General features: G+C 40.8%; 1 protein-coding gene across 1 annotated transcript in view; it reads left to right on the top strand.

Annotated features, from left to right (window-relative positions):
- Tdrd12 (tudor domain containing 12) overlaps positions 1-16,068 on the top strand; it is an 84,735-nt gene extending 68,667 nt beyond the window's left edge. Inside the window, exons 23-32 of the mRNA XM_063253393.1 lie at positions 2,165-2,352; positions 3,073-3,283; positions 3,690-3,782; positions 6,372-6,544; positions 11,448-11,575; positions 12,777-12,840; positions 12,926-13,039; positions 13,121-13,274; positions 13,355-13,430; positions 13,760-16,068. Of these exons, the coding sequence (XP_063109463.1) occupies positions 2,165-2,352; positions 3,073-3,283; positions 3,690-3,782; positions 6,372-6,544; positions 11,448-11,575; positions 12,777-12,840; positions 12,926-13,039; positions 13,121-13,274; positions 13,355-13,430; positions 13,760-13,854 (1,296 nt within the window). The 3' untranslated portion in view covers positions 13,855-16,068. The remainder of the gene's footprint in view (positions 1-2,164; positions 2,353-3,072; positions 3,284-3,689; positions 3,783-6,371; positions 6,545-11,447; positions 11,576-12,776; positions 12,841-12,925; positions 13,040-13,120; positions 13,275-13,354; positions 13,431-13,759) is intronic.
- The last annotated feature ends 352 nt before the right edge of the window (positions 16,069-16,420 follow it).

Genomic DNA, 16,420 nt, shown 5'->3' with positions numbered 1-16,420 from the left:
GGTGGACTGAGGGATATAACCGCAGGTATGTTCGAGTGTGTAGGATGGAAAACCATATTACTGAGCTTTTGTTGGATCATTGAACCGAACTGTTTCCAATTTCACTGTATGAATGTCCACTTTATTTGCTTTAATTTTGTAATTTGGACAACTGTTCCTGGGAAGATAATATGTAACCTATTAACTGGTGATTTCCTACTGTATATTTTTTTTCTTGAAATACTCTATTATTTCTACCCTTTTACTGCTTTGTTTTTTTATGTCCTTTTTTTCTCTTAAAAAAAAAGAAACTAGCAGTTTTCTAAAGTGCTTGTACCATTTTACATTCTCATACTGGAATTCTACTTGGTCCATATTCTCTTCAATATGTCAGCCATTCTGTTTCACTGATGTCTTATTTGTAGTTCTTTAATAATTAATGATCTTCAGCATCTTTTCTTTCCACCACATCCTTTTGTGGACTACTTACATTTTCTAAGGTTTCTGTAGATTTTTTTTCCTATAGTACTTGAACCTAGGACTAAAGATCCCCAGCTGTCTTTTATTTTTATTTTGAGACAGATTCTCACTAAATTGCTAAGTTTCCCGAGCTGGCCTCAAATTTGTCATCTTGTTTCAGTCTCCTAGAGTGCTAGGATTAGAGGTGTGTACCACCACATCTGGCTCTTGCCTATTTTTACTTAGCTTTTTTTCTTTATCAAGTTTTAAAGAATTCTTTACATATTCTGGATTATATAAAACTTTTCTTGCAGTTGCAGAGCAAAGGTTTTTAATTTCTGTGGGATAAAGTTTATCACTTTTTTGCACTGTTAATGTGAGAAATCTTTCTTATTCTGAGATCACAAAGATTTTTCTATGTATTTTTTCTATAAGCATTTTAATTTTACATTTATGTCTATCATTCATCTATATTACTTTTTGAAGTAAGATGGTATATAAGGCTTAGTCTTATGGATAATCAGTTGCTCCAGTGTTGTTTGCTATAAAAACTTAATCTCTGTCCTAAATCGCATTACCTATGATGTGAATAAGGAGACCATTTGTGTGGATTCTGGAGTTCTTCACACTGTTCCTCTCTTTCCTTGTACCATATTGGCTTGATTACTATGGTGGTATAGTCTTGAAAACTGGTAGGTAGGTTTTCCACTTTTGTCCTTCAGTATTCTTTTTCCGTTTCTTTGCAACTATATAAAATTTTATAGTTGTAAACCCATTGGGACTTTTGATTGGCATTGCATTGAGTCTGTAGGTTAATTTGGGGAGAATTAATGTTTTAACCAGACTAAGTCATGTGTCCATTAAGATGGTATATCACTATAAATCATCTTCAATTTATGTAAGCATTGTTAGATTTCAGTGATAGGTGTCATACTTGCTATATTAAATTTATCCCTAGTAGTTTAAATTTTGGGGTGCTATTGTTAATATTACTATTTTTAAGTTACCTTTTTTAATGGTTTTAGAAATTATACTGGTTTTTATATCATTATCTCCAACAACAACAAACTGAATTATTCATCTGCAAAGGTCCAAGGGAAAGTGGAATTAAAACAGGTGGTGGAGGGTGACTAAAAGTCACCTTCCAGCTTTGCACAGTCAAGATTGAAGACTATTCCAGCATATGGAGCTTTTGGTGCTAAAGCCAGGAGAGTTCCCTACTCATCAGAACGAGTAGGTCAGTGAGTCTGAAAGCCTAACACTGTTCTGCTCTTCTCTGAAGAGCATCCAGTCCACAAGCTTCCTTTGGCCACCTCATTCTGTTGATGTAAACTGTCTTTTGATGTGCTAATGCTGTGCAAGGGGTGGGGGGGGTACCAAACCTGAGACCCGTTAGCCTGGCAGATAGTCTTACCATTTGGGAAATACAGGAGTAAAAAAGAATCTCCAGCCTTTTTAATGTTGAGATAGGGGTCTTTCTAAGTCACTAAATTGTGAAGGCTGAACTTGAACTTGTTAGTCCTCCTGCCTCAACTTTGCAGAGCTTTGGGGTTACAGGTGCTCACTACCAATATCCTGCTCTAGTTTATTTTTTAAATCCCTGTAGTCATGCTCTGGATTCTTAGTCATGCTTGGTTAGGCACATTTTCTGCAGATAAAGGGGCTGCATACATCTCTAGTTTAAATTAAGTGTGTTTTTTGGATATGTTTGTTGTATATGTTTCAGATGATACCTTGTTATGTTTCAAATGCAACAAATTATTTTGGTCGAATAATTGATAAACATGTGGATCTTTATGCAACTCTTAATGCTGAAATTAATGAGTATTTTAAAGATTCTAGTAATAAAACAACTGTTAAGAAGGTGAAGAAATTTGGATTGTATGGATTAGAAGAGAAAACATCTTTTCACAGGTAAAATATCTGTTTCATCTCTAAAAGTTTTGAGACATGAGGTAATTCCAGTGGTGGTGCATGCCTATTTTCATCATTGACAATTAATTGAATGTGTGCACCCCATGCCCACCCTTCTAGGAGGGTGTCATGGCACAGTATACTCCAGGCTGCATGAGTTACCACCCTAGTTCCCTTGCACAGAGCACGATAGCAGAGCAACTCAGACATTTATTGAGTGAGCATTGTATGCAACATACACATGCCTCTGTAATTTATTTAACTCTTACCAAATCCCTGTAAAATAAGCAGTATTCCCATTTTACAGATAAGGAGCCAGAGTTACAGAGGATTACAGTGTATGAATTGTTGAAGCTCAGCTTACTAGATGGCACAGTCAGTGTTCCATCCTGGCCTTCCTAATCAATGTGCTTGTTTGTACCCACTTTTCTGAATCCACACCCTGTGCTCCTGGTGACCGCCTTGAGTTGGAAATTGCGAAACTAAACTTTGCTGTGTTTTTATTAGGTTGTCTGATAAAGGGAGTTACTTTTCAGAAGTACTACCTGTATACTTTAATCGGCTACTAGGAGCTCTTGAAGGCCCTAGCTTTTTATACGCCTAGTGTAGAGAAAAAACCATGTAGTGTTGTAGTCTTTTGTATATTTTCCTTTTGATGGGTAAGTTGAATGAAAGATGATTTCCTGTTTAAGAATCACTGATACCACAGTTCTTCTCTAGGGTCCAGGTGTTAGAGATGAGCCAAAGAGAAGACTCATGGGTCCCAGGCAATGTCTTGGTGAAGTTCATAGATGAAGGCAGGACAGGGCTGGTTGCCACAGACCAGCTGTTGAATCTCCCTGAGAGCTTCAGTGCTATTCCCCCACAGGCTGTGGAGTTTATTGTCTGCAGAGTGAAACCTACTGATGGTGAGATGGAATGGAATCCGAAGGTGAGTCTCGTTTACTTTTTATGTTTTGTTGACTTGTATAATATATGTAACCCAGAACCTTTACAGAATTGGGGCTTTTTTAAATTTAAAGCATTGCATTTGGGCCTTAGCTTTATGCCTAGAGTGCAGTCCACCTAGGTCCCTGCTGGTGCAGAATGGTATGACTGCCACTATGCCTGGAGTCCTATGGTGCAATGTAGGAGTCATGGTGAAATAAACTGGCTGCCATCCTAATGGGGAGAAATAGTGTGAGCACCTACAAGAAGGTTAGGCTGCTTCCCTAACTTGTAGACTTGTTGTGAAGTTCAAATGAAATGCAAGAATATTTTGCAAAATACACAGTATATACAGAATAAGGTATTTTCTTGTTAAAGTTTCAGAAAAATAACAGAAATGCTTTTTTCAGGTTACTAGGTACATTCATCATAAAATTGTTGGAAAACTACATGATGCAAAAGTGGTATTGGCTTTGGGAAATACAGTTTGGATTGATTCGATGGTAGGTATGCAAGTTTCCTAAGAAGAAAGAGTTTTGAGCAGGCCACTAAAATGATCCAGATTATTGTACTGTGTTTCATGGTTTATTTGTTGCTCTGTGTTGGAGAGAAATGTTTTTTACGTTATTTGTGTCATTAACTTGGTTGTGGGTTTAGTTTATTTGATAGATTGTTTTACATTGTAACCAAACACACACATGTATTTGTCGTACTCTCTCATGCACAACTGAAGTTTCATGAAACTGTCCTTGCTACCTTTGTCATTTCCTATTTATAATTCTGTGCTACTTTTTCAAGCATCTATCATGATCATTAAGTTGAGTTCATAGCCCACTGTGCGTACACACTCCATAGAAGCTCCAGGTCAGTGACTGCTGTAATAATGCCTGTCTTTTCTACTTTATAAGTGATCTTAAAGACCCTGGGCATGCTTGACAATCCTGAGGATTCAGGTCCCTGGGCACTCAAAAGTGTTCACATTTCACTTAGCAGATGTTTATTGAGCTCCTGTGCAAGGACCAGTGCAGGACTCAAGAGTTTCACCAGTGAGCAGAACAGTAAAGGCGCCTCTACTGCAGCAGTAGAGGTGCAGAGTGAGTATGACACAGGACATGGGGCTCAGGGTCTCCTTCTCTGTACTGTGCTGACATTGCCCTCTCCACTTGTACTACTAGAACTCTACTTTTCAATTTAATATTTTGCTGTGTTAAATCCTAATTAGTATGATTATAAGAATTCAGGAATAAGGAATTCAGTTCAATAAAATGAACTGCTTTGCTGAAAGTTATTTTTGTAAGGTTATAAAGCTTTAGCATGTCAAAAGGGGAGTATCTGTATAAAATTTAAGAATAAGAGGAGAAGCCACGCGTGGTGGCACACACCTGAAATCCTAGCACTGGGGAGACAGAGGCAGGAGGATCACTGAGTGTTTGAGGCTAGTCTGGGCTACATAGTGAGTTCAAGGCCAGTCTGAACTACATAGAAAGATCCTGTCTCAAAAAAATAAATAGGTTTTAGAAAATACAGATTACCAATGCAAGTAAGTAGAGTAAGAAGGTCTTAGTTGATATGCTCATAGTCAGTATTAGTTACTCTTTATTACAAAAGTGGAAATTTGAATTAGAGATTTTTAAAAACCACAGCTCAGAGAATGGAACAAAAAAGAAAACCCAAAACCCCACTGGGCAAATGAGTTTCCACAGTTTACACAGTGTGTAACAGTGTCTATAGCACTTTGGAAAGGAAGAGACCCCAGTCACCTCTGACTCCCTCCTCAACAGGGCCATTCTTCTGTCATGGAAAAGCATAGCTGGTGTTTATACTTTGGTTGAATGGAAATGTACAGTGTGTCTTTTCATGTCTAGCTTTTGTGACTTAGCCTGTGCAATTTGTCTGTTAACAGCCCAGCTATCTCTCAGGGGACAGAGGCTTTTCTCTCCATTCCAGATGAGACTCATGCCCAGGGTTCACTGAAGAAGGTGCCCAGCAGGTCAAGCTGGCCCATTCCTACCTACCATGCAAGGAACACTCCTGTACTTTGCCTCCATAGTTTTGTTGGTTACTTTACTCTCATCACTGAGACAAAAAAGAACTGACACAAAAAGTTAAGGAAGGAATGGTTTATTTAGCTCACAGTTTGTGGAGGTTTCACTCCATAATCTGCTGGGTTAAAGACAGGATGGCTCAGGGTAGAGGGTAACAGTTCATGTCAGCAGAAAACAGAAGAATCAACGAGAGCAAAAAGGGAGGAGCAAAGAGAGCGAATCTCTTTCCCTCCCTTATATCTGTGTAGGTTACCTACCCTAGGATGGATGTAGCACTTGAACCTATAATTCCAACATTGGACCATGAATGAATCACAAATTCTAGAAGCCTGCCCCCATTACTATATGAGGTTTTGGAGGCAATATAGATACAAACCATAACAATAGAGGTCAGACTGTTGCAGACTTTTTTATTTTTTACTTAATCTGTTTAAATTGAAATGAATGAGAATGTTTTGGCTTCAGAAAAGACAGATGGAGGAAATAGTACAAACACAGAATTTACAGTCTTGACATAAGCCCATTCTGGGTATGAAAACTCTGAGCTTAGATTTTCCTTACTAATAAAAGTAAGAGCTAGGGTCAGAAAAAACAATCACAATTTTCTTGCCAGTTGTAGCACGATAGATTGGTTTGGACCAAGTATTTTATTCCGACACCTGATCATATTTTTGTAGCGTGGGGCTCAATTTTGGATGGTTCTTTTATGACCATGACCTCAGTAGTAAAGTAAGCAGATGCTGCAGTGGGGAGCCCTTATACACTGTGGCATATGCCATTGTGCTTCACAAAGAGACATTCAAGGGCATTCATGGTTCAATTAAAGATCAAAATATGGCCAGGCATGGTGGTGCAACCCTGTAACCTCAGCTACTTAGGAGGCTGAAGCAGGAGAATAAAAAATTCAAGGATGGCCTGGACAACGTAGATTCTGCCTGAAAAAACAAGATTTGAGGAGACAGCACAGTAGTAGAGCACCTCTGGGTTCAGTGCATATGGGGAATAAGGTGTAACTCCTGCAAATGTTACGGTTTCTTTTTATTCAAGGTACATGTTACAAAACTTTCAAATTTGAGAACTTCTGTTGTTGATTATAATGTGCGAGCTGAAATTCTGTCCATGGGAATGGGCGTTGATAATTCAGAACATGTAGAAGAACTAAAAAAGTTATACAAAAGAGCTAAAATGACCACTTCTGAAGAAAGCCTGAACCAAATCCCGTAAGTACATTTTTGCCTCCCTCTCAGGATAGTTTTTCTGTTTTATGGAAATACAACTTCCCAGGGTGATGCTATATGAGTTTGATTATTGCCATTACTCAGCTCTAGTGACCACAGAGATTTGGAGAGTTTCTAGGCATGGTGGTACACATCTAAACTCTCAGAAGGCTGAGGCAGAAGGATTGCCTTGAGTTTGAGGCCAGCCTGGGCTACATGACTTTAAGTCCAGTCTGAACTACATACTGAGACTCTGACTAAGAGTGATGGAGAGAGGGAGTGGGAGAATCTTGCTTTATCCATACACCAACCCTCACTCAAGTTTTTTGGTGGACTATTATGAAACAAATCTCAAGTATATAATTTCATCTATATCTCTTATAGAACTTATATTAACTAGTTTTGACAGATGAAACACATACAGAAAAGTATATGCATTCCAAATGTAGCTAGATGGATTTTCCCAGCACACTCAGAAAATCAGCACCAAACCTTGAAAGCCACCTCTGTTCCCCTCCTAAACAAACAAAAAATTGTTCTTTCAATGGAATGCCTTAACTGGAGTTTATACTTTGTTTGGAAGGAAGCACATCTAGCTTCTGTGGGTCAGCATTGCCTCCACAGTCCATCTACACTGCACATGTATCTGTAGATCTAAGTATGCCCTGCTGCCTAATGTATCTTTACCTGAGTGTACCCTAATTGTTTACTCTTTTGGTAGTTGATTTGGGGAACTTGCATTGGGCTTAGTTCAGGTAAGGATGTGTTAGACATTCTCCTGTGTGGCTTTTGGTTATCTCGTGGGGGTGCAATTGCTAAATCATAGAGCTACTGCCCCATCAGTGTCCATAGTGACTGTTTCAATTTAACATGCCCCTCGGCAGGACATGAGTTATTTGAGGATATGAGATATGAGTGTTTGAGAGACTTTGAGGTCCCTGTGAGAGAGTAGATGAGGTCCTCTGAGAGAGTATATTAGTGACCCCAGAGGGGGATGATGGCATAGCATGTTTGTCCTGGAAGAATTTGTACCAAGAACTCCTAATCAGAAAGAAAGTTATGGACTCAACTAGATGTGAGAGACTTAAGCAGCCACTTTTCAGTATTCAGTTGCAACACGAAAAAGTGCTCAAGCTCATTCATTAGGAGCAAAGGACAAGTTAGAGCCGTGCTAAGTAATCCATCATAGCTCCACCTGAAAGTGAAAATAAGAAAGGAAATTCCACATGTTGATGAGGATGTAGAGGGATTGACTTTTAAAATATACACAAATAGGGGAGAAGCATGTGTGTGGTGTGAACATGGGGAAACGAAAACCAGGAAGTATATGACCATAAAGCATATGTTTACTCTCAGAGATCAGAGACTCAAAGAAAAGGCTAGATTAAAACAGAGAGAGATGCCAGTGCTGTAAAGGAAAGAGAAGTCCCCGAACATCCTTCATATTAATAAGCATAGTCATAAGCTGTCCTTCAATCAAGTTAAACTTCCTAAATGACTTTCCAAGTCTCTCGAATTTGTAGTAAGAAAGGCTGTATGCAGTATTGTAGCAGACAGTGGGCGTCTAAAGCCAGGAGACTGTCTAAGAGCTTCCAGTATAATACACAGGCCCATCTTGTTATATCCTGGTTAATATCAATTTTATAAACTTTTCTGTCAAAGCCAATTTGGACTTAGTGCAATTGATGACTGTCTGTGTGTGCCAAGTCACCCTTTGTATAATTGATTGTGTAATGGCTGAAATTGAGATACCAGGACAGAAGTATTGAATGGCTCTAAAGATTGTCAAGGATCCATGATTTGAACCTTGCACACATAAAGGGATCTATGCAGATGACTTCTTATGCAGTAAGCACAAGTGTACACTGTGGCTATGGTTGACTGGGGAATCCAAAAGATCCCTGGAGTTTCTATTGTGTACATTTCTTATTGCAGAGCTGCCGGATGATTATTATGGAGCTCCTTAGTTTTAGTTCTTACAAGACCAAGTTCCTGTGCCTTTGTCTGACCAACTTTGTTTTCAGTTCATTGAACAGGCTATAGCACAAATTATTAGTGACCCATTTGATCTATTATCATCTAAATATGTTTAAATACATTCACTTTTTTATGCTTTTTAAAGTGCTAAGAAAAATAATGCAGAGAAGTACCTACCTGAGTTCCTGATTTAACTTCTTTAGGGTATATAATCAAAGCAGAATTGGGTCATGTGTCAGTTCTGCATTAAACGTTTCAAGGAGCCATCACAGAGTTTGGATTGGGGCAGTTGCCCTATTTTGTACTGTTGGCAGCCATGCATGGTGACTTTAGTTCTACCTTGTCACCTAGGAATTGGTCCAAGATGAAAGCATAAGGTCTTCTGGGAACTCTTTTGAGCAAATACCTCTGCATTTGTGGTTTCTAAACTCCCCTGCATGCCTGCTTTTACCTACAGCTTTTCTTCAGGACATTTTCCGACACCAGCTGCTTCTCCTTATGCCATCTTGTCTGTCCTCTGGGCCTAGCTTGTGTCTCCCCAGCTCCCTCTTCAGTAATTCCCAGCATAGTCATAAGCTGTCCTTCAATCAAGTTAAACTTCCTAAATGACGTTCCAAGTCTCTCGGATTTGTAGTAAGAAAGGATGTATGCAGTATTGTAGCAGACAGTGGGGGTCTAAAGCCAGGAGACTGTCAAGAGCTCTAACAGTGAGAGGGTGGTGGGGCTAGAGATGGGTCCTACTGTTTAGCAACAGGAGCTTGAGAAACTGCAGGCTTGAAGGGAGCCTAAGAGAGGGCAGCTCTGGATGGGAGGCACAAGAAGAGATGTGTCACCAGCTGCCACCAACCACATAAAATGAGGACCCAGCTGACCACTGGATTAGTGGTATCCTTGGTGACCTTGAAAGATGCTTACATTGCAGCAGGAAATAGCATTTAAAAGAACCCATAAAAGATAAAAATAATTTATACTCTGAAGTTTTTGTTTTGTTTTATTTGTGGTACTGGAGCTTGTCAGAGAGTTCTTAGAAAATGGAGAATTTGACAGAGTGGCAGTAAAGAATATTTAAGGTTGTCGGAAAGCAACCATTGTAGAAGTTAAGTAGATTAGGTAGATTTGTGGCAAATTAGAGTGATAGTAGAGTTTTGTGGAAAAGTTTTAAAAGGCTGGGTTTGCAGCTGGTTATAGAAGCCATCATTGTTTGGTATTTATACCTGGGTAAATAGCCCGTGAATGTTGAAAGGGTTTGTAGAGTTCTGCACATGTGGGTACAGCACACTGGGATGAAGGTGGACAGTTCATCAGGAGATGGGTAAGGGGATGGTGACATCACCTGCACCTCAAGGAGGGTATCACCCTCCCACCAGCAGGCTTGGAAGGTTGCAGGGTCAGGCACTCATGGATAGAGAAGACATAGGATTTAATGAATGGCCAGTGTAAGGGATGAGACTGTAGCTCTGAGGCCCAATGAGAAACCCAGGACATTGGCACTCTGGATAGTGAGACATGCTTCCAGAGTGGTCTACTGGAGAGAAAGAGATATTGAGTTTGATTTCAGAAATGTTAAGTTTTAAGTTTGTCGAAAGTACAAGTCAAGAGTTTAAGGAAGCAGTTGGAGAAGGAAATTGCTTGGAGAAACTTTGAGGCAGGAGGAGCGGAGCTAGCAGAGGAACATCTAGTGAGGAGATGAGCTGTGGAGGTGAAGGAGGTGGGGGCAGGTTGGGGTTGGAGTGCTATGTCCTCTGCTGTTTGGGGAATGTTGTGCCCCAGGTTCACACACAGGTCAAAAGTTTCCTGGGAAATGCATTAGCTAACACTCCCTCATAGGATGTGTCACACTATTATCTTGTAATTGAGCAGGGGGACCTGTGCCTCTGTCTGTGCAGGTTTGCTCATTTGGGCTTGAAGGCTCAAGGAAGGATGCACAAAAGATAAATTATATTGTCACCCTTGAAGAAGGGAACTGGACGACTAGGAAATGATACAAGGGAAATTTCACTGTAACACCTTTTTATTTAGAGCCTTGTTTGGCATGCATCAGGTCCTGGCTTCCGCCCTACCACTGCAAAAAAAAAAAAAAACCCAACATGATTATAGTGGTTATCTTGTCCACAAAGCAAAAAAATAATGAAATTTTTAAAACAAGAAATTTTTAAAAACATTAAACATCCTTTTGTGTTCTGAGAGGAAGTAATTTCTAGCTAGCTATTAGGTGAAATGAGGGGCAGCACATCTTAATTTAGTGATTGCCTTGTGTTTAAGAATGTATATCTCTTTTTAAGATAGAAAGGCGTAAATAGAGCCGGGGACATAGCTCAGTGGAACGGTACCTGCCTGGGAAGCACGAGGTCCTGAGTTTTTGATTCCTAGTACCAAAAAAAAAAAGGCATAAATAGTGTTTGCTTTTTTATTCAAAGAACACTTCTAGCAGTTGACCTGGCTGGTAATGGAATGATCTCTAGGAAGGTAGTCTGAGAGACAGGTAGGCAAGGAAGGGAAACTGCCTTTTCACTTGATTTTTTTTTTTTTTGGTGTTGGGGTTTGAACTCATGACCTCACACTTGCCAGGTAAGCACTTATGCCGCTGAGCTAAATCTCCAACCCTGCATTTGCACTTTTTGCTCTGTTATCCTGTTGGAAAGGAGATAGCAGTGTATGTTGCTACTCTCAAAAGTTCAGTGAATTTGGAAGGAAAATTATTTTAGTAAATTAGCAAATTCTTTTCCTTGATAATTCCTATCTGTTACCAACTCAGTGTTTGATGCATGGCACAGTTGTGAGCAGAGCTGGTCAGTCATGTCTCAACCTTGGTAAGTCAGTCATCAACTTCATGGTCACAAGAACTTCAGTTTTTTAGCAGCTGCCATCCCCCTCTTTGAGCCAAGCATCTCTAGAAATCTAAGAGTTAACTTCTGCCTCTTCTGTCCAGGACACCTCTCTCAACATCTCCCTCAGAATCAGCAGAAAATACCACTTGTCTGCAGGGAGTACAGCAAGAGGACTCTGGTGTAGAAAAAGAGACTGGCTCTGAGACAAAATCAGAAAACTCAACATCTGGTTGGTACTTCTTATTTAAAGATGGTTAATGAATCATTCATGTTTGAGGTTCCTCATGTTTAGGCTTTCCTTTAGATGAAATGCAGAGATGACAAAAACGGGTATCACTTAGGCAATTCACTGTGTCTGCTTAGATAGTTCACTGCAGTGGCATCTTCTTGCAGCTGTTTTCCATTTTTGCTATTTGAAGCACAGTGTATAGCCAGGGAAGTCACAGACGCAAAGTGGGCATGAGGTCTGTGCATGTGCACGTGTCCATCAGCCACACACAGATCATGCCATTGAGAGATTTCAGAATCCTCTATAGTGACCAGTCTTCTGAGTCCTGTCACCATTAGTTTCACAGAATTGGAAGCATGCAGTATATATTCTACTGGCTTCCTTCAGTCAACATTATGTCTATGAAATTCATCTGTATTATTGCAAGAAGCACTGTGTTTAAACTTGCTAAGTTCTATTCTGTGATACAAATACACCACAGTGTGTTGGTAGGTGTTGGGGTCTTCAAGTAGGACTATTGTGGTCAAAGCTGCTGTGAACAGCCAGCGATTTAGCTCAGCGGCACAAATGTCTGCCAGCAAGTGCAAGGTTATGAGTTCAATCCCTGGTACCAAAAAAAAAAAAAAAAATTAACCTGCTGTGAACATTGGGGATTTGGATGGTAGCCTCAAGTGTCTTTGATCACAGAGATTAAATTGCATTGTTTTAGAAAATGTATCTTCAGCATTTTTTCCTGCAGCATGATGTCTGTGTTCTGGAAATCATCTTTGGCACTGCCCTGACAAGGCAGCCTGTGCATTTATGTCCCATAGATAGCTGTCATAATGTGGTGACTCCAAAAAGTAACTGTGGTTCCTAATTGTTTAATATTTGTTAAAGCTTGTTTTTTGTTTTTTAAATTTCATTTATTTTTTGTCTTTTTGAACCAGGACGTGACTGTGAAGTTTAGGCTGGCCTTGAGCTCACTTTGTAGCCTAGGCTGGTCTCAAACTTACAGTGATCTTCTTGCCTCAGCCTCCTGTGTTTTTATTTTAAAACATTATATCAATATAACTGACTTCCATTTTCTCTCATTATTCTTTGCAATTGGGTACGTCAGTTTACTATGAAATGTATATTCTTACATTAGTAATTCCTTATCTGAAAATCGGCTTAAGGTGCAAAAAGGTTTATATGTACATATCTATATGATTTTGTACAGAAACTTTGTCTGAAAACCCTGGAGATATTCCCATTAGTGGAGCATTGCAGCCACAACTGAAAAGGTATGTCTGTCCTTGCTGGAGAACCTGCTTCCCTCCACTGGGGCTGAACACTGACAATGTATAAGCATTTCTCTTCCTTTTTTAGCTTTCACCCTCAAGTAAAGTGGTTCCAAAAAGATGATGTTGTTATCCTAAAGATAAAAATAAGGAATGCAAAGGATTATAAATGTGAATACTTCAGAAATAGAGTTGTTTTCAGGTAGGTTTATATTTATTTACTAATAAATTAAAAATCTCCAACATTTTAGCAAGCTAACTTAGTTTCGTTTTATTAACTTAGTGCCTGGGTGGGAGACAAATTTTACTTGGCTGATTTGGAGCTGCAGGCCAACATCATAAGAGAAGACTGCAAGTGTGTAATTACAAATGAGGAGCCTGTCATCACTCTTGCAAAGGAGCAAAGGGGATCCTGGTGTGGCTTACTCCGGCAGAAGGTGCGTTGTGAACTGTGGTTGGAGGTCTTCACCTGTGGCTGTCAAATCTGCTCACTTGTGTAAAATGTTGTATTGAACAGAATCCTAATGTGGCTTTTGACTTTGACCACTGGGAAGAATGTGATGAGGACAGAGAGGAGGGCCTGTTCCCTGAAGGTGAGATGGGAAGGGCCTGCTGCCTGGGGAGGAGCCTGAGGCCAGGGTGGGAGGGAGCAGGGAGGGAATACCAGCTGATCTGAGGGAATCAGACTCTGCAAAGGGGCTGCTTGGCTAAAAGCCCTTAGAAATTTCCTTCTCTTTGTGGTTGATCTTGGTGCTAAATGCTCCCGTAAGAGTACTTACCAACCCACCCCTTCCTATACCAGTTTTACAGGTATTCTTAGTTCTACATTGGCCAAAATCACGGGGGGGTGGGGGTGGGGTGGGGAGGTGGTTAACTAATGAATCTGTACTTTCACATTTTATGGAACATCTACCTCTTGTAGTTGTAAGTGCTCGAAACCTGTCCTGCAAAGTGGCCGAGGTGACTGAAGACAGTGACAGCAGTGCAGATGACTCCGAGGACAGTGACAGTGAATGAAAATGTGCGTTAAGCCTTGAAGAGCAGCCAGAGGCCTCTGAACATAGTGGACATCGCTGAGTGACTGGGAGAGAAGAAAACAAGCATTCATAGCCAAGGCTTTTTTTCACCTGAAGGATAAGACTCTACTAAGTGTTGGCTGGTGGCACTAGGATGGCTAATGGTGAAAAACTTTCAGTCCACCTAAAAACAAGTTATAAAAGAAGATGCTGGTTGTCAAATGTGGAAGAAGCAAAGAGTGCAGGACTGGTCCAAGCCCAGGCTGGACCGTGTATCCCCCTCGCTGCCTCTCATACACATCGTGACAAGCTCAGCTTTGCTTTAAGTGGTAGAGAGCAAACTGTGACATTCTGGTCTGGAGTCAGCCCACACGTTTTTTGTCATTTAGACCTACCTTTATGTTTGGTACAATGTTCAAAACCTGTCTTGTGCTTGTAAATAGAGGCAGCTGTCTCACAGACGTGGCCATTGACTGAGTAAAAGTACTGACACTTTTCCTGTTCTCCAGGCACTGCTAGCACTGAGAGAAGTGAGTGCACATCTTTTCCCAAGGACATTGTGGGATGGCTTTAGCGAGGCCAGTGAGACCCAGGCTTATTCTACAGGTCAAGCTATGAGTTGCAGATATCACTGGGGACTTGCAAAGGGACCTTTTAGAGCCTTCAGTGATACAAACAGCCCTCTACAGCATATGAGCTGCAGTTTCCATGCTGGACTAAGGGGTCTTTTTTGGCAACATACTGGGAACCTGTGCAGTGCCTGCAGATAACCTTCAGAACAGTGGGGGTGATGAGCACCCTTGGTAAGTTTGTAGCACCTGGGATCCTGAGAGTTCTTGGGAGAGTTCTTGGCTGGCACTTAAGGCAGGAATAGCCTGGGGCTGGCCTTTCATCTTTAGATTTCTTCCCAGATTTAAAAAAGTTAGAAAGGAAAGAAATTGAAACTTTAGCTGGCTGTAGTGGTGCATGCCTGTAATCCCAGTATTCAGGAGGTTGAGGTAAGAGAATTGCTGTGAGTTCAAGAGTAGCCTGGGCTACAAAGTGAGGTCAAGGCCATTCTGTACTGCATAGTGAGACCCTGTCTCAAAAAGACAAGAAAATGGAAACCTTACACACTTGAGGCTGAGGGAAGAGGATCACAAGTTCAAGGCTAGCCTTGTCTCAGAGGGATAGGGACCTAGTTCAGGGGTACAGTATACCGGAGCTCAACCCCCAGCACCCCACCCCACCCCAAAACAAACCCCTGTGCACTTCCTCAACATCTGTTGGCTTCCTCTAGAAGTGAAACGGAACACTGACAGAACATGACAGGTACGCAACCACTGCAAGACATCTCTTTTTGTCACATCACAAAGTGTGGGTGCTCAGGCTCCTGTACCTCCCAGGTGAGAGCCCTGCTTGAACTGAGGTAAACACATGACCCTGTCCCATGAGCAGGGCTGGGTCCTGCTCCAGCTCTGTTTCTTCATTTGTGAAATAAGATGCTGAGCTCATGCACAGCCTCTCTTCTCCATAGGCAGTGCCCAGAGTGGTGCTGGGCAAGGACCTCACCTGCAGGAACTTGACAGATGTCAGACCCCTGCCTGCCAGGAGTGAGTCCTTGCTCCCCTGTAACTCTGATAGGTTGGCAGTATCACTGTGGCTTGCAAAGTTGAGAGTCCTGATGTTTGCTGGAAAGATTTCCACTCAGAGCTCATCCTTGTCAGTGGTCACCCTAAAGGTGAGGGCCTGGGCCAGTAGCGAGGCTTTCTGTCCGGAGGGCACCAGCTTGTTGTGCTGATTCTCTTAGGAATGGCTCTGGCAGGTCCTGGAGTGCTCCTGCGTATCTCACAGAAGACACAGTGCAGATTCTGTGGTCCACTAACAGTCATTGGAGACACTGGGGCAGAAGGGTTGGGGATTTAAATCTTGATTACAGACACTCAAGTGTTATAATATTTAAAACTGAATAGTGTTTTGTAGGACATAGAATGTTGACTAAACAGGAATTGGTTTTCTATACTGCTGTTAAAACACATGGCTTGTAATTTCGGAATGTGTTTATATGTTTGAATATGTGTTTATGTGTTGGAATGTATGTGTTTAGAAATTTGGAAAATTTCTAAAATGCAAGGTAAAAGTGTAGTACCTATTCTAAAATTGCTCACATAATCTGTTGTGATGTGGATGACTTTTGCAGCAAATCTCTAATAAAATTTCATTGTTCTCCCAGAAATGTTACTCTTTATGTTTATAAACTATTTTCTCTGATTGCCACAGAACATAAAATTTTTTTCACTGTGCTTTCTGTGACTAAAATGTCAGTGAAAGCTGTTGTAAGCAGATGGTGCAACCCATGGTGAAACTGACAATTGTCACACATGCTTACAGTGGTTTTGGTTTGCAGTGAGTGCATTCTGACGCAGCCTAGCATAGACCTGCTGCGTATGTCCCATGATAAGTGCAGAGATGGCAGTACTTTTGAGAGGTAAAAGAGTCAGAATAAAATGTACTTCTAAAAATCTCGTTAAAACACTTTCCAGTAAAATATCTGTACATGTGTGTATCTCAGAAATGTTACCTGCTTT

This window comes from Cavia porcellus, unplaced genomic scaffold, assembly GCF_034190915.1.
Source record: "Cavia porcellus strain 051 isolate PalLab524CR breed Dunkin Hartley unplaced genomic scaffold, mCavPor4.1 scaffold_7, whole genome shotgun sequence".
NCBI classification, from domain to species: domain Eukaryota; kingdom Metazoa; phylum Chordata; class Mammalia; order Rodentia; family Caviidae; genus Cavia; species Cavia porcellus.
The sequence above is the reverse complement of the archived record's forward strand: the minus strand, read 5'-3'. Positions and strand labels throughout refer to the sequence as shown.